Source organism: Entelurus aequoreus, linkage group LG23 (assembly GCF_033978785.1).
Source record: "Entelurus aequoreus isolate RoL-2023_Sb linkage group LG23, RoL_Eaeq_v1.1, whole genome shotgun sequence".
Classification (NCBI taxonomy): domain Eukaryota; kingdom Metazoa; phylum Chordata; class Actinopteri; order Syngnathiformes; family Syngnathidae; genus Entelurus; species Entelurus aequoreus.
In genome coordinates, this window is record NC_084753.1 from 13,716,454 (window position 1) to 13,743,608 (window position 27,155).

A 27,155-nucleotide genomic window follows, 5' to 3' on the forward strand; every position below is an offset into this window, starting at 1 on the left:
TCATCCATCCATTTTCTACCGCTTGTCCCTTCTGGGGTCGCGGGGGGTGCTGGAGCCTATCTCAGCTGCATTTGGGCGGAAGGCGGGGTACACCCAGGACAAGTCCCCACCTCATTGCAGGGCCAACACAGATAGACAGACAACATTCACACACTAGGGCCAATTTAGTGTTGCCAATCAACCTATCCCCAGGTGCATGTTTCTGGAGGTGGGAGGAAGCCGGAGTACCCGGAGGGAACCCACGCAGTCACAGGGAGAACATGCAAACTCCACACAGAAAGATCTCAACAGTTCACAAATGCTCGTGTTGGAACATAAATGTTCAGAATGGACAAACTCTTTTCAAGCGTAAAATACACAACTGCAACTAGTGGACCGCAGAGCACAGCATATTTTCTGTATTTTTTATTTTTAAATTATGAATAATTATTACTAATACTATTATTACTATTTACACCTTTTACTCAAATTGTTACAGTAATTTTAGAATTGTATCACTTGTGCAAATTAGCAAAGAATACAACAATGTATCAAACATAATTATTGGTAAACAATGGATACACCAAAGTTTGTGATTTGTGAAACCTTTGATCTACTCTAAACTATAATAAATACATATTCACCAATTTTTTAAGCAAGTAGCACATTAGTCATCCCCCGTTTATAGCTAATTGGTTCCAGACATAACTGCGCTAAATACATTTCTGCAAAGTAGGAATAATTAATTATACATCAAATATGTTCACAGCTAAAACAAACTGTTTACGCCCTTCTAAATATGTTTTTTTTCATCATGAGAACCCTTTAGACATGAAATAACACAATTTGGTCACCTTCGCACTCTTTTAATCCAATACAATAATGCTTTCTGAGGCTGAGCCAATCAGTGGCCACGATACCAAACAACGGACTCTGGTTGGTTTGGTTGTCTCCAGTGGCCAAAACTACTGTAGTATTGTTATTTTTAGTTTATTTACCCTTTTTTATTCTTGAATAAATGCTTAATTCAGGACCAAATATTTGTAATATATGCTTTAAAAATATAAATTATCCCAAAAAATCTACAAATGCTGTGAAGTCGCAATATTTGACGAGCAATGTGGCGAGGGAACAACTGTAGTCCAAATCCAAATTAAAAACCTCTGTATTTAAAGTTCTCAAACCTGGCCTAAATTATCTAACCCTTAAAATTAAAAAATAATCTGGACCTGAACTGTGCACCATATGTCTAAAAAAGGCTTAAATGTGCCTTTTATTGTATTTGCACAAATAGAATGCATGTTTCAAAAATCATAAACTGTTTTATTGAATGTTCTGGTTTCATAGATTATTTAATCTAGTCCAGATTTGAGAATTTTAGGTAGTTGATCTAGACCTGGACTAATGATAATGATAATAATAACTACATGATAATGATATGATAACTACATGCCTTAAAAAGGTGTAAATGTGCCTTTAATGCATGTTCACAAATAGAATACAAAGGTTTTAAAAATCTGTGTTTTTTAGTATAAACCTTCAGTCTGTGGGATCATCTAGTCCTGAGCACTTTTAGGTAGAGTACGTTTTAATCTGGACCTAGACTAACGTGGTCTAGCATACTTAAAAAGAGCTACATGTGTCTTAATCATAATTAGGACAAAACTTTGATTATTTACACAAAATGGTTGTCTTTGAGGTATTTGTCGTTAATTTGCACTCGTGACAAAATAATACAATTATAAAAGTTCAAGCGAAAGGTATCAGTATGATATCGACTATCAGTATCGCTCACCATTCGTATGGGAAGCTAATTTCAGTCTCGTGTTTTTATAGCACATTACAACCGGAGTGCTTACAAAATGTAAGGAACGTAAAAACTACTTTTTCATGAGATTGTACTGTTAAAAGACTTAATGCGTCATCGATGCAAGCGTTTCGAATTCTAATTTAGGCTTTATGATGGGGTGCCGTCACTTTCACCATCAACAGCTGGTTGAACCGGAAGTATAAAAATGATGAATATATTTCTTACATTGTTAACTGGATAGTGCAACAGCAACAATCCAGTTGTAGTAGACAATACATCTAATTTATAACGCTTTAACTACAAGCTTGCGTTATTTATATCCGTCAGTTTTAGTTTAAAGACTAATTAAAACTGGTTACCATGCCAACACACTTGTTAAAGGAAAGCAACCCTTTCGCTTTAATGTTAGCAACGTAGTTGCTAGCGCTAGCTGTTATACACTTTAAAAGGTCTTAAGTGAATTAAATTTTAGCCTAAAACTAAATGTACTCTAGGTCTTACCTGCACTGCACCGTCCCGTTTACGCTTTTATTTCCATAGTAACCGGGCCGGAAGCCCAAAGACTAAGTAGGAAATGCTGCCACCCGCAGGACTGTGGATGAAATGCATCAACTGGAAGTCCAGACCAGTCAAGCAGTGACTTGGCGGCAACACAATTCCTTTAGTGATAGTGACTTAAAAAAAGAAATAACATTGTTAATACAATTTCGACTAGAGAATAATGAGTTCAACAGATGATATGCACAGGAAAAACTTTAATTTCATATATATTTTTTTTTTTAGAAAACAAAGACAATACAGGCTAACTTCTAACGGTCCCAGGGACATCCTGGAGTTATGGAACAAACAAAACGATTTCTCCTTAAAGTCTTTTGCAGAAAAGTAGGGGAGTTTGAATAAAAATACTTTAACTTCTTTGAGAGGGCCTGCGGTTGGCGTTCACTGAGTCTTCACTACTGCCGTCCTCATCTTGGATCACAATCCTGTTAGCTGAGTCAGCGGCTGCCAAGCCAACAGAAAGAAATGTGTTCACATTTATATTCTGTATATAGTAACGTGTATATAGTAATATAAACGTCGTTGCACATCTAATATTTCATGTGATTGTTTTTAAAAATATGCTTTATGACGGGGGGAATTATGCATGAAAGTAGGGCTGGGCATTATGGCTGAAAAGTATCACGATGTAACGGTTTTACATCGGTCGATATCCATAATTATTAATATTTTTGATGAACTATTGAAAATAAGGACCAGGAGAAAACTATATTAAATGTAAACATCTTTAATTTAAATTTAACCTTCCTCTGATTATAATCCCCTCAGATATCAAGGCAGAAAGGAAAGGAAATAACAACAATAGAAAACACTAATGAATGCCAAAGTTCTAATATTCTAAAATCACATTGAACACTTAACAATAACCTCTTAAAATTAAAGTGCAAAAATAAGGAATATGTAAGAAATGCTTAATAAAGTGTAACAATAAGTGTAAAACATAAACAGAAACCTGAAAATAACTATTTTCTGCAAATGGCTGTGTAACATTTTGGTCCATTATTATTTGATTATGGAAAGGAGCTCATGTTATGCAGTAATTATTATTTAAATAGTATTGGATAAAATTATTATAATTTTAAAGTAGCACATTTGCTATATTTTGTCATTTATTTTATTTATACAGTCCTTCACTTTAGTTCCTACCGTAAACCAGAATAGAGAACGGACGAGGGTTGAAAAGAGGTGAGCGTGGCTAAGGACTGCAGTCGGTTTAAAAAAATCCCAAGAAACTGATATTTCCTGTTTTAGCGACAATTTCTTCTCACTCCATGCAAAGAATCAACCGCAAGACAACAAGATGGCGCGACTAACCTTGATACTGTTGCGTGATTGGCTGTTAGCGTGTCTCTCCTATTGCTCAGTGATCACTTCCTGTTTTGCTAGGTTACCAGAGCACGAGTGCCTTTGTTCACGCAACCAACCTTACTTGGCAACTTCCAATTTCTTCCGACCCAAAAAAATGTATATATAGACCGTAGGGGTGTCAACAACAAAAAAAGATTATCAAATGAATTGCGATTCTTATGAGTAACAATTAAAATCGATTTTTTTTTTTTTTTAAATGAATGAGAGGTTCTGGACATATTATTTCCCCAAACAAATGTTCCTTTTCCTCACAAGAACATAATTTCACTCACAATTATGTACATTTCCCAGATATCCTGTGTTTAAGAGCAGATTCCATTTTATTCCAATTCTTTGATTCCGTCCACGGTTATGTGAACACGGAAATACCATACTTTTTTTGTTGAGTTTAGCGATTTTTGATTAGGCATAATAGCACAATGTGAAAAAGTAGCAACCTTGGTGCCATCCTAAACCTCTAGTAGACATGGTCTTTTCTTCACTCAAAAGTTCACTCTCGGTTTCACCGTCACTAGTTTAGGAATTTGCATGCACGTTGCGTTTTTTTTCAGATTATAATATTTTTATAATCATGAGAATCCTTAATCAAAATTCGATTATTGTTCAGTCCTACCGTCGGTCATGTTGTAGTTTTTATATGGAGTCTACTGACAGATATGTTACAACTGTACGCTACTTCATATTAGAAATGGCAACAGCTGAAAATATTAGCACATATGTGCATGTATGAGCCAGTCTGCCCCACAACAAAAGGATAAAGAAAAAGAAGGAACTTAGTGACTACAACTTTGGACTTTATAAAGCTCAATAAAAATGGCAGACTTGCGCAAAGCTCTTTGGGTAAACCTGCACCACGTACGTTTATATCTGCTGACGCAACAAAGGCAAAATACGTCACAATTGTCTCAAATTTCAAACGGCTTGTTTAGATAGAGACAAAGGTGTTTAATTGTTTTGGTTTGGATGCAAATTTTCGGGAGTTACAGGGATTCAAAATACACAAAAACAGGTGCAAAGAGGTAGGAAATGTTGATTTTGCATAATATGACCCCTTTAAATAGATCAAAATGAACATTGTGTTATGAGTAAGTGGGGCTTTAGACTTGGTCAGAGATTAATTCTCACCTTTCCTCTCAGAGAGAAGTATCTTGCGCCTGGCCTTAAAGTCCAAGCCCAGGTTTTCCACCATGCTATCGATGCAGTTGTCCAGCGCCAGACATCGGGTTTGAGACTTGATGGCTTGTCGGCAGATGGGACACTCGTTTTTCTTCTTGCACCACTGCTTGATGCAGTGAGAGCAGAAGCTGTGAGCACAGTTCAGGATAACTGCCTGCGAATACCAATGAGAAACCTTTGCATTGTTTGGGATTCTTTGATTGGCAGCCTGGTTCTTGTGACTCGCACCTCAACGAAGAGCTCAGAGCAAATGATGCACTGAAGCTCGTTTTCCAAGACCTCGGTCACTTGGGTGACAACTTCCTCCTTCTGGGCTCTCGCCTTTTCCTTCTCCTCCTAGGACCAAACATGGAATGAGATGCAATACAGATGCAACATCATATTAAAAAGAAAGCTGGAGTGACTGCTCACCTTTGTGACTTCAAGCTCTTTGTCCTTGGCCAGGATTATCTCCTCGAAGCTTTTCCGAGAGTGGGCGAGTTCATCTATTACTTTCTTTTGCTGATTGGCGGGGATTTAGGAGTACAAATTCACAAATGTAAATTCAGCAATTAATGTATGAGTTATCACATGTTTTAAATGTGGTCATTTTCCTTGAAGGGGTCATATCATGATTTTAATCTGCATCAAAATCCATCCTTGGGGTCGACAGAATATGTCATGGTGGTGCCTTGGTCCAAATTTTGCATATTCGCTTCACTTTCTGACTGTCTCTTGAAACAAGCGGTTTAGGGGGGTTTTATTTAGATACAAAAGACCCCTTTGCCTTCTTTTTGGCCCTGTCAGCCATGTTGTAGCATTAGTGGTACACTTGCGTCCCAACAGATATAAATTAGAACTATTACTATTATTACTATTACTAGCTTTGAATGGAACAACAGAGAATTTTAGCAAAATCCATCCTTGGGGTTGACAGAATATGTCATGGTGGTGCCTTGGTCCAAATTTTGCATATTCGCTTCACTTTCTGACTGTCTCTTGAAACAAGCGGTTTAGGGTTTTTTTATTTAGATACAAAAGACCCCTTTGCCTTCTTTTTGGCCCTGTCAGCCATGTTGTAGCATTAGTGGTACACTTGCGTCCCAACAGATATAAATTAGAACTATTACTATTATTACTATTACTAGCTTTGAATGGAACAGCAGAGAATTTTAGCAAAAAGAAGACACTTTTGGACTGAGGAGATGAAAGCATCTTGAAAGTTAGATTTTATTAGCTGTTTTTATCCCTCTACGCCTTTCAGTCTGCTGCGTCGTATGAATCTAAAGTTCCTCCAACGTCGCGTCAGGCTGATACAAGGGGGTGGATGACGATGACGCATCAGACTGATCGTATGTTCTAGTGGGGTGTTTATTGCTCCATAGGTGATAGTAAACCGCCACCTGCTTTGTATGATGAATAATGAAGATGACTAAATAACAAATATGCCAAAATAATGGAAAAGACTGTAATAATGAGCGTAAAAGATTGTAAAAGATGACGAAGGTCCACTAAAAGTTTCTTCCCCTGCTCACCCTGTCATCACTATTCATGCCGCCCACACCGCACGTGTATGTGCTTAATATAATGAAAACACCACACCCACAGTGCAACCAACAACCAATCAGTGCAGTGCTTAGGTTGCCAATAACATACACACAACTAGCCAGTGTGGCAAGTGTGGCTCCTGCACAGTCCATAAAGCTGTAAGTATGCAGACTATGTGTTATTATAATGTCTGTCTCCCTGTTATATATATACCATATATGTATCGCCCACCTGCTCAGTGGCCTTGTGGTTAGAGTGGCCGCCCTGAGACTGGAAGGTCGTGAGTTCAAACCCCGGCCGAGCCATTCCAAAGACTATACAATTGGCCTCCCTGCTTGGCACTCAGCATCAAGGGTTGGAATTGGGGGTTAAATCACCAAATGATTCCCGAGCGCGGCCACCACTGCTGCTCACGGCTCCCCTCACCTCCCAGGGGGTGAACATGGGGATGGGTCAAATGCAGAGAATAATTTCACCACACCTAGTGTGTGTGTGACAATAGTTGGGACTTTAACTTTATTTGAAAAGAATTTGCAGCTCTATGCAAGGTTTATCTCATCTACATGCAGTCCGGGCAAGCTAACAATGCTAGCTCACCAACGTATTATTACAAATATTATTACATTTGTCAATCTACTGTTACTGGATTTATCGGTTCATCGTATCCACTGTTCCCATGAATTTTTGGAACTGTTTCCGCGATCAAATGTAGTTTTGCTAAATCTTTTTTGTATATTGCCAGGCTATGTGCTTTCATTTCCGGCCGCAATTCTTGCTTGGCCCCGCGTCAGATACTCTCGAGTAGGTACATTGTCATGAAAATTAAACTTCTCCAAATGAGGCCGGCAGTTTGTGTTTGTGTAGTGACCTGTGCTGGTTACTACAACCACTAAGAGAGCTTTTTGGGTCATCGGGTTGCACCTTGGACATATTTTCGTTTAGACTACAACTGACGCTATGGAAAATAAAAAAGTTGAGACTTGTGCAGCGTTGTCCAGGAAAACCTCGAACATATATGAAGATATAAACTGACGAAACAAATGAACCACATCACAAATATTGGCAAAACTCAAACTGCTTGTTTGGAACAGAGCAACATTGTTTTAAGAATATCTTCACAAAGCCTCCATGGTTTGTGGGCATTTTTGGCACTAGTGGGGAATCTAAATACACAACAATTGCAAACAGACAAGAAAAGTTGGTTTTGCATTATATGACACCCTTAATGTAATTGTTGGGTATTTACCTCCTGCAAGGCTTCTTCCAACTTTTTTTCCATCAGGTCCTCTACCTGCTGTGTTTTCTGAACCAATAAGAGAAGCATAACATCAATTAGCATGATTACAGATAATACACAATGGCATTTTGAAAATAATTGAAAATAAATCTCAAGTAAAGCTGAGCATCGACAACGCAATCTGTAATAATAGTGCATTATGTAATGTAATACTTGATCACCTCATCAAGTAATAAAATTCTCGAACGCATTTTGTAAAAAACTTTGGCACATTTTGTAATAAACTACTACATATTGCAAAAGTTAAATGTACTATTGAAAAATGTGTACAACATCAGCATAACAACGCATATAGCATGAGTGTGTCTTCCAACTTTTCAGTGCACTGGTCAGTTTCATGTCAGTAGTACTACATCAGTGTAGCTTTTGTCGCTTGCTTGCAAATACAGTCACCATCAAAATCAATACATTTATATTTGATTTAGGATAGACCAATAAAACGCCAAACTTGATTCTTAAAATGCTTTCTAATTAAGATTAATATGTTACTTTGATACATGCACAAAATTGTTAAATAAAAAGTAAAAGTAAATCACCCACATTTTGTAATAACCTTGCAATGTCATTAGTTATTACAAAATGTGTCAAAATTTATCACAAAATATATTCAACGCATGCTGATTGCTTGCATGCTAACATTAACATTCGAGCATGCAATCTTTTTTAGCAATTTTACAACCAAACAGCTCAGAGTCATACAACATATCGCTTGACATGTTAGCATTATTAACATTCGAGCATACCAACATTAGCGTACTAACTTTTATAGCCCATTTTGCAGACAAACCCCTCAAAGTCATAAATTGACACATATGGACGGCGTGGCGAAGTTGGTAGAATGGCTGTGCCAGCAATCGGAGTGTTGCTGGTTACTGGGGTTCAATTCCCACCTTCTACCTTCCTAGTCACATCCGTTGTGTCCTTGGGCAAGACACTTCACCCTTTGCCTCTGATGGCTGCTGGTTAGCGCCTTGCATGGCAGCTCCCGCCATCAGTGTGTGAATGTGTGTATGAATGGGTAAATGTGGAAATACTGTCAAAGCGCTTTGAGTACCTTGAAGGTAGAAAAGCGCTATACAAGTATAACCCATTTATCATTTATTTATCATATTAACTGTTAGCATGCTAATGTTAGCATATTATCATACTAACATTAGCATGCTAACTTTTTTTAGCCAGTTTTACAGACAAACATCTCAGAGTTATATAACTTGGCATATAACTTGGTACTTGATACATGCTATTTGTTAACATGCCAACATCAGCATGCTAACTATTTTTTAGCAAATTTTATATGCGAGTGCTTCATAGTCATATGACTTGGTAGTGGTACTTGACGCATTGTAACTGTTAGCATGTTTAACCATGGCATTTAAGTTTGGCTTGCACATTTTGGCGTTCACACGCGATTTCTACCAAAACTGCACTTATCTAGTTTTTTGTGAAATGTTCTAATAGAGGATGTTTTTATCTTGTCTTTAGAATGTGTCGCAGGCCAATAAAAAACACTTTGGACAGCCCTGCTTTAGTGGACTCCATTGCACAAAGTTCTTGCGTTGAGAACAAGAAATGTATCTGTGTTCTTCATTTTTTGTCAATAAACGTAATAGTTTTTATTGACTTTCTGCTGGCACTGTTCTCTCACCTCTATCTGCCGCTTAGTTGCACTGAAGAACCCCTCTAAAGTCTCCATTTGTTGCATCTTGGCACAGAACGTCTTCAGCTGCCCTTGCAGTTCTTTGACCCGCTCCCTCTTGTGCGGGTCACTGGAATGGGGCCCACCCTCCAGCGTGGCGACCTGCCTTTGGGTGTTATCCACCTGCTCCCTCAACATCAAGATGTTCTGGCTATACCTGCGAGAGGGAATGCGGATTTATTGATCTTGTGTGTGCTTTTCACACGACCCAGCGACACAGTGTTCGAAAAAAGGCGCAACATTCCAGGCTTTGATGGACATTGCGAAAGGAGCTTGTGTTACTGGTGACAAACACACACGTACATTTCTAAGTCGTCTATGTCACGGGTGACACCTGGGGCACCGCAGGTCACTTTGGTTTCTTCATTCTCTTGCGGCTCGGGCTTGACCGGAGGCTGCGGGCACGACTGAGCCAAGGACTTGTCTGCGGACGAGCAGCGGTGCCGTTTGGACTTTGAAGTGGATGGCTCCACTTCGGCCTGTGTCAACTTCCTCTTCGGTTTCTTGACCTTTGCGCCCTCTTGCTCGCTCTTTGCCAAGTTGTGCCTAATTTCTCTGAGCGACCGCTGCACAAGCGTGTAGTCATACTCCACTTTGGACCCGATGACAGGAACGCCAAGTTGTATGGAGTCGCCGAACTTAAGGGGGTGGGCTTCTTGGATGGGTATGCGGCAGCCATTCACCCACACACCATTGATACTCTGAGTGATGACAAAAGAAAAAAAGACATACTTTATACAGCAAAAACAAAATGGCTTAATTTGCCTATTCTTCTCTTTTAGCTCCTTCCATCAGATGAGGTCACCACAATGAGTCTTCCATCTCTCCCTGTTCTCTTCTTCTTTCAAACCAGCTATCACGTCCTCTCTAACTTCCATACATCTGCTCTTTTGGCTTTCTTTTGAGAGTTTCATTTTCAACATCCTTCTACAGTCTGCTGCTTTCTCCGTTTTGTCTCCAAAACACCAGACCTCTGACATGTACGCTTTCGTTCATTCTTATCACTTCCAAAGACAATCTTGCCCTCTTCGTCTCTGCTTTCTGTCTTTTGTTTAGGGCCATGGTCTCTGAACCACGCATCACTACTGTCCTGCTTTCACTTTCATTTCTCTTCTTTTTAGTGTGTACTTCCACTTCTCCAGGTTGTCCTCCACTTGCTACCTGCTTCCCCTTTACAGTACGATGATACGCAAACGTCCACGGTGATTCCTGCCTTACCTCATCTGTCAGCCTGTCCATCACTACTGCAAACAATAAGGGTCTCTGAGCATATCCCTGGTGAACTTCCACTTTCCCAAATCTGTTGCTCACTTCACTACTAGCATACAGTACGAGGGCTGTTCTGATCAGGGTTTTATGCTGCCGATTCCAATCATCCATGAGTGAAATTGGCCGATACCGATCACACGTGTTAACTGTACATTTTATTGTACATCGCTATTGACAATTTACCAAAAGCAACACAATATTTGAACTAGTTCCTTATTCTAGTTTATTACATACAATCGTTTAGCAAAACAATAATACACAATAACTAAAACGCAATAACTACCATCTATTACTCTCTTAAAGGGGAACTGCACTTTAATTTTGCCTATCGTTTACAATCATTATTATGAAAGAGATGACGACGGATGGATTTTTTTTAATGCATTCCAAATATTACATAAATTCGATCAAAAGTCTGCTTACAATGGAGCCTATGAGAGCCATTCAATTCTGGCTATATAGAGCCCCTAAAAAACATCTAAACACCTCCGTTAGGGTTTTACATACAGGATGTAAGTATATACGTAATGATTTAATATTTACATATTTTGATCATTTTAAGCATTAATTTAAAAAACGCATCACGCTTTTTTTTCCCTTCATCACTGATTATTACTCACTGCAGACTTTATGAGAGCCAACAAACATAATAAAACATCCCTCACTGTACAATGTCTGCTGTCATTAGTATGCCGACTGCTTGGCTCATGACTCATAATCCTCACAAAAAAATGGGGTAGGGGAGCGGGGGAACAAGCGCTTTTCGTGTCGTTTTCGTCAGTTCCAGGTCCTAAATTGGTTGTCGGATTATCTGCTCAGACATCTAATGTGCAGGAGAGAGGCATGATTTATGATCTAGAATAAATTTACAGGGAGCAGAGAAGCAATGAAACAGCACACCCCCAATGTAAACACAGGGAGACACGGAAATGATCTTGTCACCGCTATAAAAAGATTGTCTGTGTTCACGACTATAATAAGAATCACTCCACCAACCGGTGTGGCTCGGTTGGTAGAGCGGCCGTACCAGCAACTTGAGGGTTCCAAGTTCGATCCCCGCTTCCACCATCCTAGTCACTGCCATTGTATCCTTGGGCAAGACACTTTACCCACCTGCTCCCAGGGCCACCCTCACTGGTTTAAATGTAACTTAGATATTGGGTTTTACTATGTAAAGTGCTTTGAGTCACGAGAGAAATTTAGCTATGAATCCAATACCAAGTAGTTACAGGATCATACTTGGTTGGTCATACATAAAATTCTCCTGTGTCCAGGGACGTATTTCCTGAGTTTATACACATGTATAATAAAGATAATAAAGATTTTTGGTAATAAAAAATATTAATGTAATAATTGTAGTATCGACTATAAAGGGCACTTGCACTTTGTATCATTACAATCGATATTTGTATAGATCCATCCATTTGTTTAAATTGAGGAGCGCTAGTTTGCTGTTAGGGATCGTATCCTCCTACAGTCTGCAGTGAAGTATGTTTAGCTATTCCTCGTCTTGCAGGGATGATACTTGTAAGAAGAACCGTAGTTTATTTGACGCAATGGAGGCGAGAATTACTGATTTAGAAATAGCTAAAACACTGGACGGACATTAACCAGTAGCTAGCTGTATTTCAAAGCACCGCTTACAGAGTGATGCTTGATTGTTGCTTCACTTTTATCGTTAGTTGGTAGCCCAAAATACGTCTCTTCTGTGTCCACTTGTAAGTGCTCTGTGTGTGTGTTGACTCACATGCGCCTCGGCTTATATTACCAGCAATGTCACCACTGCGTGCCATTATGGCACAATAAATTATTAACCTAGGGGAGTCGCTCCACACTGCTGGCTGCCTGTCAACCGGGGGACCAAAAAAACCCCACAGCGTCAGCCAGAAAGGATTGGCGATTGTGACCGCCATTAATTGATGATGGCTTGATCACACACTTTTTTAACGAAAACCGTCCGATTCTCATTGGTGGTTGATCCATCGGCCCCTCCCCATACCGTACTACACCCATACTTAGTCTGCACTAGCTAGACATACTTTTCTGTCCCTCCACACCTCCTCATACATAGCACAGCTCCTACATGTCATTTTCAAAGCATAGAGGGCATTTGCAGAGCTTTCTTGGCATTAAACTATACAGATTCATGTGTATTTTAGCCTGGCTTTCAGTATTTTCTCAAATATTCAATGACTGACTCATCAAATGTATCCCTGTGTAGTTGTTACAGTTCTGCACATTAGCTTTGTTTTTACTCTTTCCAGGTATTTCCTCCAACCACCAAGTCCAAAACATCTCTCCGAGACACTTCCATACCTCAACCAACATCACCAGTACCAACCAGCATCCAATTAAACAAACCTGTCCAACTTCCTGTCTTCTTGTTTTGCTTTTTCTTTGTTATTTTGCGACATTTTGTTGCAAAACTAGTTCTTTACAACTAGGCTTTACAATAAGACTTTGGTGTCAACCTTCTTGAAAATTATAGAAGGTTTAAGTGCAAGCTTATGCCATTTTTACAACTGCTGTTACTTCTTTTTAAACTGGGTCAGAGTTAAGAATAGAAATCCATTATCGATATTGGCATTTTGACGTATGTCAGTATTTGCGTAATTTTATCGGTATCTGACTTTTTCTTATTTATACAACTAGTGAAGTAGATAGTAATAACTACTGCTCGCTGTTTCTGCTTGAGCCCATTTTTTTATTTATTTAATTAATTTTAGAATAAAAATTACTGTCATTGTCAATAATTCTCCCCAAATATGTTTTGATATTAGACGGGGCATTTATTTGAGTTCTTGTGAGAAATTTTCGACCGCAGCGCTCATGTGGCCAGGGACCCCTTTCTCTCCCTCCTGCAGTGCTGGTCGCCAACAATACGACTCCCTCTGCTGACTTATCAAAACTTCAAATTTTTGCCAGGAAATCCAGTTTTTGTCTGTTTTTACTGGCCTGCTGCTGTTCACATTGATGACCCATGACTGCTGCGCCAGGTCCACTACTAACCACATTGTGAAGTATGCGGACGACACAACAGTAGTGGGCCTCATCCGTGACAACGACGACATGGACTACAGGGAGGAGGTGAAACATGTGGTTGATTGGTGCAGAACCAACAACCTGGTCCTGAACGTCGACAAGACCAAGGAGATCATCGTCGACTTCAGGAAGCACCAGTCCAGCCACGCTCCACTCTTCATCAACGGCACAGTTCCTGGGGGTGCAGATAACTGACAATATGACCTGGTCCCTACACACCGGAGCTCTTGATAAAAGAGCTCAGCAGCGCATGCACTTTTTGCGTCGAATGAAAAGAGCACAGCTCCCTCCCCCCATTCTCACCACATTCTACAGAGGCACTATAGAGAGCCTACTGACCAACTGCATCTCTGTCTGGACTGGAGCCTGCAGTGCCTCAGACTGGAAGTCTCTCAGAGAGTGGTGAGGACGGCGGAAAAGATCATCAGGACTCCACTTCCTCCTATCCAGGAGATCGCAAAAAGCCGCTGCCTGACCAGGGCTCAGAAAATCTGCAGAGACTCCTCCCACCACCACCAAGGACTGTTTTCACTGCTGGACTCTAGAAAGAGGTTCCACAGCCTCCGAAGCAGAACCTCCAGGTTCTGTAACAGCTTCTTCCCTCAAGCCGTAAGACTCTTGAATGCATCATAATAATCCCCTCAATGGGACGGCGTGGCGAAGTTGGTAGAGTGGCCGTGCCAGTAATCTGAGGGTTGCTGGTTACTGGGGTTCAATCCCCACCTTCTACCATCCTAGTCACGTCAGTTGTGTCCTTGGGCAAGACACTTCACCCTTGCTCCTGATGGCTGCTGGTTAGCGCCTTGCATGGCAGCTCCCGCCATCAGTGTGTGAATGTGTGTGTGAATGGGTGAATGTGGAAATACTGTCAAAGCGCTTTGAGTACCTTGAAGGTAGAAAAGCGCTATACAAGTATAACCCATTTATCATTTAATTATTTATTTATAATTCCCCCTTAAAATGGATTAACTCGCTGGAATATAAAGACAATATAACATACATCCATAAACGTGGATGCATATGCAAAAGTGCAATATATTAATCTGTACAGTAATCTATTTATTTATATCTGCACCTTATTGCTTTTTTATCCTGCACTACCATGAGCTAATGCAACGAAATTTCGTTCTTATCAGTACTGTAAAGTTCAAATTTGAATGACAATAAAAAAAAAAAAAAAGGAAGTATGAGTCCTAATCACTTGGCCCGGCCACAGGTGTATAAAATCAAGCACTTAGGCATGGAGACTGTTTCAACAAACATTGTGAAAGAATGGGCCGCTCTCAGAAGCTCAGTGATTTCCAGCATTAAACTGTCATAGGATGCCACCTGTGCAACAAATCAAGTGGTGAAACTTCCTCGCTCCTAAATATTCCAAAGTCAACTGTCGGCTTTATTATAAGAAAATGGAAGAGATTGGGAACAACAGCAACTCAGCCACGGAGTGGTAGACCACGTAAACTGACAGAGAGGGGTCAGCGGATGCTGAAGCGCATAGTGCAATGAGGTCGCCGACTTTCTGCACAGTCAGTGGCTACAGAGCTCCAAATTTCATGTGACCTTCCATTTAGCCAACGTACAGTACGCAGAGAGCTTAATGGAATGGGTTTCCATGGCCGAGCATCTGTATCTAAGCCATACATCGCCAAGTCCAATGCAAAGCGTTGGATGCAGTGGTGTAAAGCTTGTCACCACTGGACTCTAGAGCAGTGGAAACGACTTCTCTGGAGTGATGAATCACGCTTTTCCATTTGGCAATCTGATGGACGAGTCTGGGTTTGGAGGTTGCCAGGAGAACGGTACATTTCGGACTGCATTGTGCCGAGTGTGAAATTTGGTGGAGGAGGAATTATGGTGTGGGGTTGTTTTTAAGGAGCTGGGCTTGGCCTCCTAGTTCCAGTGAAAGGAACTTTGAATGCTCCAGGATACCAAAACATTTTAGACAATTCCATGCTCCCAACCTTGTGGGAACAGTTTGGAGTGGGCCCCTTCCTCTTCAAACATGACTGTGCACCAGTGCACAAAGCAGGGTCCATAAAGACATGGATGACAGACTCTGGTGTAAAGAAACTTGACTGGCCTGCACAGAGTCCTGACCTGAACCCGATAGAACACCTTTGGGATGAATTACAGCGGAGACTGAGAGTCAGTGTGTGACCTCACCAATGCGCTTTTGGAAGAATGGTCGAAAATTCCTATAAACACACTCCGCAACCTTGTGGACAGCCTTCCCAGAAGAGTTGAAGATGTAATAGTTGCAAAAGGTGGACCGACATAATATTGAACCCTATGGGTTAGGAATGGGATGGCACTTCAAATTCATACGTGAGGCAAGACAGGTGGCCAAATACTTTTGGCAATATAGTGTAACCCGACAGAGAGAAAAGATATATCAGCCAACAATCCAAACTGTGTGTAAATGTTTTGACAAAATAGGAGACTTATTATAAGTAGAGAAGAGCAGGCGGCAGCCTGCTCATTCTAATACCAACTAGTCCTTTCAACAAATTATGAAGTCTGGAGTAGATCCAGTGACCGCTGCGAAAGAGCAACTGACAATCAGGGAAAGACCAGATGACGGCCTGGAAAGACTGCTGACTGGAGGGAATAGACCCCAACGGGGCTGGTGTGGGTTAGCAACTCTACCGGCAGGACCCAGCGCTGCATAGCGTTCCTGGTTCCACCCATCATTGCTACGGAAAAGCCAAAGAAGAAAATACCCCTTGGGTCTGCGAGAGCGGGGGCGGAAGATGACCCATTACGGACGGATCTCACAGTGACAGACCACGGAACGGAACAGACAACGAACAGAACGACCAGCACAACTAATGGTCCGCCAACAGGACAAACGCTGCAGAGCTGCATTTGTGGCTGGTCAAAAATAACAACAGCGAAGGGCCTTAAAATCCATCAAGGCAAGAGGAAAGGCCTCAGCAAGCTCAGCTAAGTGTCTCGCATTGACCAGTACTTCTTAAGAAGTAGGCCAAATCAGTCGAGTGAAGCCCGGAGGCAGGAGAACCTCCACAGTCCTCAGGGTATCAGTACCTCGAAAGAAGCTCAACGTCGCATAGACCCTCTAGCATTTTCCAGCCTGGAGCCTAACCAGCCACAGCCAGCAGCAGCCTCCAGATCGGAGCCCAGCCAGCCAGCACCAGTCCTGCAGCAGCCAGCTGCAGTCTCCAACATTGAGCCCAGCCAACCTCTGCCTGCAACAGAAAGGAAGATGGAAGGAAGGAAAGCCCAGATCCTGTGGCCCAAGTCCAACCAGAAGAGAGAGTGGGAGACCGTTGACTCAGACTTGGTCCTCCTTCTAGAACAACAGAAGGGTCCTGTTGAAAGAAAACTGGACAACATGGGAGCCACCATCTACAGCTATGGTGCCGAAAGATTTGGGGTAAAGAGCAAGGCTCAAAGGCAGCAAAAAGGCCCTCCCTCCTCGAACCAACCAAAGTCCAGAAGGCAGCGTGAAATTGACAGCTTGGTGAAAGAAAGAAGACAATTGAGGAAGCAATGGAGAAAGGCAACCGAAATAGAAAGAGGGGGGATTGAAGTTCTGCAGGCTGAAATAAAGCAATGGCTGACAAAGCTGCGAAGAGCAGAGCAACTCAGACGACAACGCAAGAGGAAAGAACAAGAACCCTCTTCTATAGCAATCCCTACAGTTTTGTCAAAGGTTTTTTTGAGCAAGAGAATAGTGGGAGCCTCAAAGTGCCCATAAAAGACCTGGAGGAGCACCTGAGGAAGACCTACACCGACGGCCAGAGGCATGAGCCAGTAACTGTCCCGCCCGACATGCCACCAATTCATGCACCTGAACACCAAATGGACATAAGATCTCCCACATGGAGCGAGGTGGAGAAGACCGTGAAGCAGGCAAGATCAGCATCATCACCCGGGCCCAATGGTATCCCGTATAGGCTTTATAAGAACACCCCCAGAGTCTTAAGATACCTTTGGAAGCTGATGAAGGTAGCATGGCAGAAGTGAGTGATACCGAAAGCTTGGCGAAGAGCAGGAGGCATCCTGATCCCCAAAGAGAAGGACTCGTCATCCATTGGCCAGTTTCGCCAGATCAGCTTGCTGAATATAGAGGGGAAGATTTTCTTCAGTGTCCTTGCCCAGAGACTCTCTACGTTCCTGCAAAGAAACAGCTTTATTGATACATCGGTGCAGAAAGCTGGGATCCAGGGTTTCTCAGGATGCTTGGAACATGCCAATATGATCTGGCACCAGATACAAACTGCAAAAAAAGAACAGAGAGACCTACATGTGGTATTCTTAGACCTTGCCAACGCCTTTGGGTCAGTCCCTCATAAGATCTTGTGGACGGCCTTCAATTTCTTTGGTGTACCTAACCAAGTCACTGAACTGGTCAAGAGTTACTTTCAGGATCTCCAGTTCTGCGTAACAGTTGAGGGAAACACCACCTCCTGGCAGCATCTGGAAATTGGCATTATGGCGGGCTGCACAGTTTCCCCTCTGGCATTCGTCATGGCAATGGAGTTGGTCATACGGGCATCCCAGTGGGTAGTGGGAGGTGAGAGGACCAAGAGTGGCCTACGTCTTCCGCCAATTAGAGCCTTTATGGATGACATGACCGTCATTACAACAACAAAACCATGCACCAGACGCTTGCTGCAGAAACTTCAGGAAAACATTCAATGGGCACGGATGGACTTCAAGCCAAGCAAGTCACGCAGCATCTCCATCATAAAAGGCCAACTAACAGGTGAGCGGTTCCACATCAGCGAGGAACCAATTCCAACACTCCTAGAGAAGCCCATCAAGAGCCTCGGAAGATGGTATAATGCAGATCTCAGAGACACCCAGCAACTTGAACAACTGCGGCAGGACACGGCTAACGGCCTCAGGCAGATTAATAGCACTGCACTACCAGGGAAACTGAAGCTCTGGTGCCTCCAGTTTGGGTTGCTACCCAGACTCCGGTGGCCATTAACTATGTATGAGGTCTCAATAAGCCATGCTACTCGCTTGGAAAGGCTAGTGAACTCGCATGTAAGGAAGTGGCTCGGACTTCCAAAGTGCTTCAGCAGCGTTGGACTCTACAGCGACGGAGCCCTGTCGCTGCCAATTTCTAGCCTGGTCGAAGAGTTCAAATGTGCCAAGGTGAGGCTGGAGATGTCCCTCACTGACTCCCGGGACCCTGTAGTGAGAGCCGCTGCTCCTTGCCTCGTTACAGGGCGGAAGTGGACCCCAGTCACAGCTGTGCTACAGGCCAAATCAGCTTTGCTCCATCGTGACGTAGTGGGCCACGTCCAACAAGGCAGAGGAGGCTTTGGCCTTGGAACCGTAACTCCTCTCTGGCAAAAGGCATCTGCAACCGAACGTCGAACTATAGTTGTAGAGGAAGTGCGTCGTCAGGAGGAAACAGCCAGACGTTCCAAAGCTGCAACACAAGCCAAACAGGGCCGCTGGACAAGGTGGGAGGGTGTTGAAAGGAAAAAACTCACGTGGAGCGAACTTTGGGGCATGGAATCCAACAGGCTGAGTTTCATTGTTCGAGCAACATATGATGCGCTACCATCTCCCATAAACCTGCAACAATGGTTTGGAAAGGACCCATCCTGTCCCCTGTGTACAACCCCAGCAACACTCAAGCACATAATGGTTGGCTGTAGAACCAGCCTCACTCAAGGCAGATATACGTGGAGACATAACCAGGTCCTCAGATGTCTAGCTGACAAACTTGAGTGCAGGAGGATATCCATCAACGCCCAACCCATCAACAACCAGGATGTGTGCCGACACCTACCAGCGTTTGTTCGGGAGGGGGAAAAGCTGAAGACAAGACCTTCAAATCCTGATCTAAGCCCATTGAATGCAGCCAGGGACTGGCAGATGCGAGTCGACTTAGATCAGAGGCTAATTTTGTTAGCCAGCCTGAAAATGTTTTAAACTACAAACCCCGTTTCCATATGAGTTGGGAAATTGTGTTAGATGTAAATATAAACGGAATACAATGATTTGCAAATCATTTTCAACCCATATTCAGTTGAATATGTTACAAAGACAACATATTTGATGTTCAAACTGATAAACATTTTTTTTTTTGCAAATAATCATTAACTTTAGAATTTGATGCCAGCAACACATGACAAAGAAGTTGAGAAAGGTGGCAATAAATACTGATAAAGTTGAGGAATGCTCATCAAACACTTATTTTGAACATCCCACAGGTGAATAGGCAAATTGGGAACAGGTGGGTGCCATGATTGGGTATAAAAGTAGATTCCATGAAATGCTCAGTCATTCACAAACAAGGATGGGGCGAGGGTCACCACTTTGTCAACAAATGTGTGAGCAAATTGTTGAACAGTTTAAGAAAAACCTTTCTCAACCAGCTATTGCAAGGAATTTAGGGATTTCACCATCTACGGTCCGTAATATCATCAAAGGGTTCAGAGAATCTGGAGAAATCACTGCACGTAAGCAGCTAAGCCCGTGACCTTCAATCCCTCAGGCTGTACTGCATCAACAAGCGACATCAGTGTGTAAAGGATGTCACCACATGGGCTCAGGAACACTTCAGAAACCCACTGTCAGTAACTACAGTTGGTCGCTACATCTGTAAGTGCAAGTTAAAACTCTCCTATGCAAGGCGAAAACCGTTTATCAACAACACCCAGAAACGCCGTCGGCTTCGCTGGGCCTGAGCTCCTCTAAGATGGACTGATACAAAGTGGAAAAGTGTTCTGTGGTCTGACGAGTCCACATTTCAAATTGTTTTTGGAAACTGTGGACGTTGTGTCCTCCGGACCAAAGAGGAAAAGAACCATCCGGATTGTTATAGGTGCAAAGTTGAAAAGCCAGCATCTGTGACGGTATGGGGGTGTATTAGTGCCCAAAACATGGGTAACTTACACATCTGTGAAGGCGCCATTAATGCTGAAAGGTACATACAGGTTTTGGAGCAACATATGTTGCCATCCAAGCAACGTTACCATGGACGCCCCTGCTTATTTCAGCAAGACAATGCCAAGCCACGTGTTACATTAACGTGGCTTCATAGTAAAAGAGTGCGGGTACTAGACTGGCCTGCCTGTAGTCCAGACCTGTCTCTTATTGAAAATGTGTGGCGCATTATGAAGCCTAAAATACCACAACGGAGACCCGGACTGTTGAACAACTTAAGCTATACATCAAGCAAGAATGGGAAAGAATTCCACCTGAGAAGCTTAAAAAATGTGTCTCCTCAGTTCCCAAACGTTTACTGAGTGTTGTTAAAAGGAAAGGTCATGTAACACAGTGGTGAACATGCCCTTTCCCAACTACTTTGGCACGTGTTGCAGCCATGAAATTCTAAGTTAATTATTTGCAAAAAAAATAAAGTTTATGAGTTTGAGCATCAAATATCTTGTCTTTGTAGTGCATTCAATTGAATATGGGTTGAAAAGGATTTGCAAATCATTGTATTCTGTTTAGAACCAAGAAAAATTCCTAGTTTGTGAACCCGTTCTCAAACAATGGCAATAAAACAATTCTGATTCTGATTCTGATTCTGATTATATTTACATCTAACACAATTTCCCAACTCATATGGAAACGGGGTTTGTACAGGCTACTTGAAGGAGCCCAGAATATTTTGTATTTAAATGTTCCCAATATTTGTGCATGAGGAAACCTTACAATGTATTAAAAATCCATAAACTGCTATAAAATTGTATCAAATCAAATAGATAGCGAGTTGTTGTGATGTAGAGAAATCTAATTTTTTTCAGGAGATTTTCTATATTTTGAAATGCATATGTTGATGCTCCTCTGACCCACAGCAGTAGACAAACAAATAGGTTTGTAAAATCCCCTGATGTTCTTGGTTCTAAATTAACCACATTAGCTTTCCTTATTAAGTGTTAAAACAACTTAAAGCCTTGGCCAGCTGTTTACTGATGTATACTATTCATGTTTAAAAACCTTTTACTGCAAATGAATATCGGCTCCACACATCAGTTATCGGCCTCCTTGACTACTAACAGTCGACATCGGCCCTAAAAAAACATATTGGTCAATCTCTATTAAGAATACTAAACCATAGCTTCAAATTGCATGTACAGGTAAAGGTGATTTGACATTGAAAGCATCAATTTTACCTTCACGATTCCGCAAAAAATGTGATTTACAATTTTCTTGTTTGGAACTGAAATTGGGAAATGAGAAATCTACTTTCAGTTGAGCGGACGGACCGCAGGAAACATTAATACTTGTTTTCAAAGACATCAAGGAACTGGACAAATATTGAAGATGACATCATTTTGACTATGAGGAAATAAAAGACAACTCACAAAGACAACGGTGCAATAAAAACATACTGTGGATTATGCCAACATAATAAATTCAATGTAGTGCGCAATGTAGCCATTTCTTTTACACAAGTTTAAATATTTACTATTTTATACATTCTACACAAGTGACGAAGTTATAGAATAGAAAATGCCAGTTGCAGACATACTTTAAAGCTGGACTTTACAATACTGGATACTACCTTGTTGTCTGTGACTGTCCAGTGTCCATCTTCTTTTTGGGAGAAAATACAGTGCAGCCTGGATATCATTAAAGGGCAGTTAGGCGACAGAAGCTGATAGGTCACATCTAAGCCACGGCCAATAGTAACCTAAACACAAGAATGACACCAGCAGTTACTTTTAAATAAGTGTGTTATTGCCACATTTACAATTTAGAGAAAACACCACGGTTAGTTTATGTGGGAGTGTGGAGAGGGGGGGAAGTTTATCTTAATCTAAACACATTGAAGAGCTGGTTGTTTTTAATTAGCTAGCTACACAGCTAGCAACGTGTACCTCTGTGTTTTCAAACAAGCGAAGCCAGTCAGAATTTCTCCCGACTCTTCTTAAACATATAATTTTGGTGTCCGAACTTTCTTCTTCGTCAGCCGTTGAAGAGTCACTTGTGACTTTATCCATGTTATCTCATTGCGGCGGCGGCGGCGCTTCACATCACCGCAGCTTGGGCGTCCGTACCTTTGCTATGTTATGCTAACGTAGGAAAGCGTCCATTAGTTTCCGCCCCCTGCCGGAAGTCGAGCGCGCACCCGGAAGTGATAACAGGCGATGGAATTTATGGCTATCTTGTAGGGGTGTGGGAAAAATCGATTCGAATTCTAATCGTGACCCCAAGAATCGATATTGAATCGAATCGTGGGACACCCAAAGATTCGCAGCCCTACTATCTTGGTCCAGGCAAAATATTTTCTACATAAATTTCGATTTATGAAAGTAAGGCCTACATTTTCTTATTGGCTTAATGGTTTACAATTATCAATCAAATCTTAGAGAATGATTAAGAGTACAAAGGCCCTTAAATTTATATATTTGTTAAAAAACATTTAAAGTGATTTAGGTAGCCCTTTTTGTCTTTGTTTTTTTTTTTTAAATATTTTTCATTATTGTTATTTATTAATATTTAATGCTCTATCTGTATTTGCTTTTGTTTGCTTTTCTTGTTGTTGAAAGTGCCTTGACTGTTGAGTGAATTAAAAATGTATGTTTGTTGTTCAATAAAAAATAATAAAAAATTATGGCTATTTTGGAAAATGGTAAAAATAGAAAAACCCTTAAATTATTGTTTTTATTGGAGGAATTTAAGTTGTTTTGGGTAAGCCCAATTTTTCTTGATTTTTTCTGTTTTTGCTTTGTTTCATTTTTTTGTTTGTATACTGTACATTTTTCAGAGGTATAGAGATGTTCCAATTTACTATAGAAGAGGTTAAATTTGGTACATTTATAAAATATAGCATTCTAGAAATGATTATTAATGTTATGTTGCAAGCTAAATTTTCTATACATGAAATTTGATTTCTGAGATTGAACCCCAATTAGATTTAGATTAATTGGTCCCCTTTGGGGAAATTCATTTTCACTGCCGTACATTCAAACAATAGACATTACACATACGAACAAAAATAACAAAAAGACATCATGCATGACCAACACGTTTACAGGATTGTCAGACAGGTCGGCCGGGCCTGCTGTTTAGGGCGGCTATAGCTGCAGGGATAAGGCTTTTCCCGAGGCGGGCCCTCCGGAATTTGATAGTGCTGTACCTGCGCCCCGATGGTAGTGGGATGATGTATTGGTGTAGTGGGTGAGTCATATCCTGGACTATTGTGTTTGTCAGTCGAATGATGGACCTGTGGTTTAGATCTGAAATGTTGGGTGTGGGTAGGCCGATGATTTTAGCTGCTATAATGCGTGTGAGTTTGTGAGCATAGTGAAAAAATATGTGGAACAGTACAGAAGGATGGGTTGAACGATGCTTTGGTACAGTAATAACAGGAGGTGAGATGCAACGTTTAGTCCTTTAAGTTTACGGATGGCTGACAGTCTTTGTTGACTTCTTTTTTGAATTTCCCCCATTGGATTAATTATTTAAAATCATTAATAGAATCTTGGAAAACGGTATGAATAAAAAAAAAATAATAATAATACAAAAGCCCTTAAATAAAAGGCCTACTGAAACCCACTACTACCGACCACGCAGTCTGATAGTTTATATATAAATGATGAAATCTTAACATTGCAACACATGCCAATAGATTAGATTAGTAAAGTGCAATTTTAAATTTCCCGCAAAATATTCTGCTGAAAACGTCTCGGTATGATGACGTTTGCGCGTGACGTCACGGATTGTGCGGACATATTGGGACACCATTGTGGCCAGCTATTAAGTCGTCTGTTTTCATCGCAAAATTCCACAGTATTCTGGACATCTGTGTTGGTGAATCTTTTGCAATTTGTTTAATGAACAATGAAGACAGCAAAGAAGAAAGCTGTAGGTGGGATCGGTGTATTAGCGGCTGGCTGCAGCAACACAACCAGGAGGACTTTGAGTTGGATAGCAGACGCGCTACTGTGAGTACGCAGCTTTGGTTTCCAAACATTTGATCGCTTGCCCGTACGTGCGTGCCGCTATGTGCATGTCACGTACGTGACTTTGGGGAAATGTATGTGCTGTATGAACTTTGCGGAAGTGAACGGTATTTTGGGCTGTGGGATTGAGTGTGTTGTGCGGGTGTTTGAGTTGTATTGGTGGGTTGTATGGATGGGAGGGGGGAGGTGTTTCTTATGCAGGATTAATTTGTGGCATATTAAATATAAGCCTGGTTGTGTTGTGGCTAATAGAGTATATATATGTCTTGTGTTTATTTACTGTTTTAGTCATTCCCAGCTGAATATCAGGTCCCACCCGCCTCTCACAGCATCTTCCCTATCTGAATCGCTTCCACTGCCCTCTAATCCTTCACTCTCACTTTCCTCATCCACAAATCTTTCATCCTCGCTGAAATTAATGGGGTAATCGTCGCTTTCTCGGTCCGAATCGCTCTCACTGCTGGTAGCTATGATTGTAAACAATGTGCAGATGTGAGGCGCTCCATAACCTGTGACGTCACGCTACTTCCGGTACAGGCAAGGCTTTTTTTTATCAGCGACCAAAAGTTGAAAACTTTATCGTCGATGTTCTCTACTAAATCCTTTCAGCAAAAATATGGCAATATCGCGAAATGATCAAGTATGACACATAGAATGGACCTGCTATCCCCGTTTAAATAACAACATTTAATTTCAGTAGGCCTTTAAAGTCTTTGTTGGAGAAATTGAAGTTAGGTTAAGTTAGTTTTTATTTTGTATCTGGTTTTGTATGGATACTTACTTTAATTTCTTGTTTTGTTTGCATAAAAGTGTTAATTGCTCAACCTAGTATGTAATATTGAGTTGCATTGGAAGTGCCTTGGTTTGTTTGTATATTGTCAAATATAATAAATACATTTTAAAAAAGGAATATATATATTTTTATTTTTTAGAATTCTATAAACCTTTATTTATAATATACAACATTTACAAACAATCAAGAAATAATAATAATCAAAACAAGTACAGAAACAGTACAAAAACAGTACAAAACAGCGCCAGGGGGTTGTAAAGTCAATAAAGTAACTAAATTAGAATGCAAAATATATATATGTAACAAAATGTTCCGTAAATAATTTTAATTTGGAACACAGCATCATAGTTTTCACAGATTTTTGGTTGTTAGAGGTAGAGAATGTTTTAAAGTAGAGTTGTAATTATTTTTAAAGGCACAAAAACAGGCAGCATGGTGGCACAGGGGTTAGTGCATGTGCCTCACAATACGAAGGTCCCGAGTAGTCCTGAGTTCAATCCTGGGCTCAGGATCTTTCTGTGTGGAGTTTGCATGTTCTCCCCGTGACTGTGTGGGTTCCCTCTGGGTACTCTGGCTTCCCCCCACCTCCAAAAACATGCACCTGGGGATAGGTTGATTGGTAACACTAGCTGGCCCTAGTGCGTGAATGTGAGTGTGAATGTTGTCTGTCTATCTGTGTTGGCCTTGCGATCAGGTGGCGACTTGTCCAGGATGTACCCCGCCTTCCGCCTGAATGCAGCTGAGATAGGCTCCAGAACCCCCCGCGACCCCAAAAGGGACAAGCGTTAGAAAATGGATGGATGGGGCACAAAAAACAGGTCGGGTATTGAGAAACTTATACATTTATGAATACAAAACTTAGCCAATAGTATAATGAGGTTGCAAAGGTAAAATTCCTTTTCCAATGTTTTTTCATACTGTGTAAATCCAAATAGCACATCTTTAAAACTAGAGATGTCGGCCGATAAATGCTTTAAAATGTAATATCGGAAATTATCGGTATCGTTTTTTTATTATCAGTATCGTTTTTTTAAAACATTTTTTTATTTTTAAATCAACATAAAAAACACAAGATACATTTACAATTAGTACACCAACCCAAAAAAAACCCTCCCCCATTTACACTCATTCACACAAAAGGGTTGTTTCTTTCTGTTATTAATATTCTGGTTCCTACATTATATATCAATATATAACAATACAGTCTGCAAGGGATAATCCGTAAGCAAACATGACTGTGCGTGCTGCTGGTCCACTAATAGTACTAACCTTTAACAGTTAATTTTACTCATTTTCATTCATTACTAGTTTCTATGTAACTGTTTTTGTATTGTTTTACTTTCTTTTTTATTCAAGAAAATGTTTTTAATTTATTAATCTTATTTTATTTTATTAATTTAAAAAAAAAGGACCTTACCTTCACCATACCTGGTTGTCCAAATTAGGCATAATAATGTGTTAATTCCACGACTGTATATATTGGTATCGGTTGATTTCGGTCTCGGTAATTAAAGAGTTGGACAATATCGGAATATCGGATATCGGCAAAAAGCCATTATCGGACATCCCTATTTAAAACCAAGCACAAATTTGTCATGAATATTGTCCAGGATGAAACCACAGATGCCCTGCCATATAATGTCAATATATGTTCGTGTGTTCAATTTAAAAAAAGACCGTTCCCTCGCCGCCCCTGTGGTCCACGCTGTGTCATAAATCGCGCGCACTCCGGGCAA

At 41.0% G+C, this 27,155-nt stretch overlaps 1 protein-coding gene across 2 annotated transcripts in view; it reads right to left on the reverse strand.

The window, feature by feature from the left end:
* Positions 1 to 22,796, reverse strand: part of tcte1 (t-complex-associated-testis-expressed 1) — a 35,990-nt gene extending 13,194 nt beyond the window's left edge. The window contains exons 1-8 of one of the 2 annotated variants that reach the window (XM_062035106.1): positions 22,539 to 22,796; positions 22,223 to 22,351; positions 9,715 to 10,112; positions 9,361 to 9,568; positions 7,665 to 7,721; positions 5,303 to 5,392; positions 5,120 to 5,227; positions 4,841 to 5,045 (exon numbers count right to left, since the gene is read on the reverse strand). In XM_062035106.1, coding sequence (XP_061891090.1) covers positions 4,841 to 5,045; positions 5,120 to 5,227; positions 5,303 to 5,392; positions 7,665 to 7,721; positions 9,361 to 9,568; positions 9,715 to 10,112; positions 22,223 to 22,351; positions 22,539 to 22,661 — 1,318 coding nt within the window. In that variant the 5' untranslated portion in view covers positions 22,662 to 22,796. The remainder of the gene's footprint in view (positions 1 to 4,840; positions 5,046 to 5,119; positions 5,228 to 5,302; positions 5,393 to 7,664; positions 7,722 to 9,360; positions 9,569 to 9,714; positions 10,113 to 22,222; positions 22,352 to 22,538) is intronic. The other variant, XM_062035107.1, reaches the window with a different exon arrangement.
* Positions 22,797 to 27,155: the final 4,359 nt, after the last annotated feature.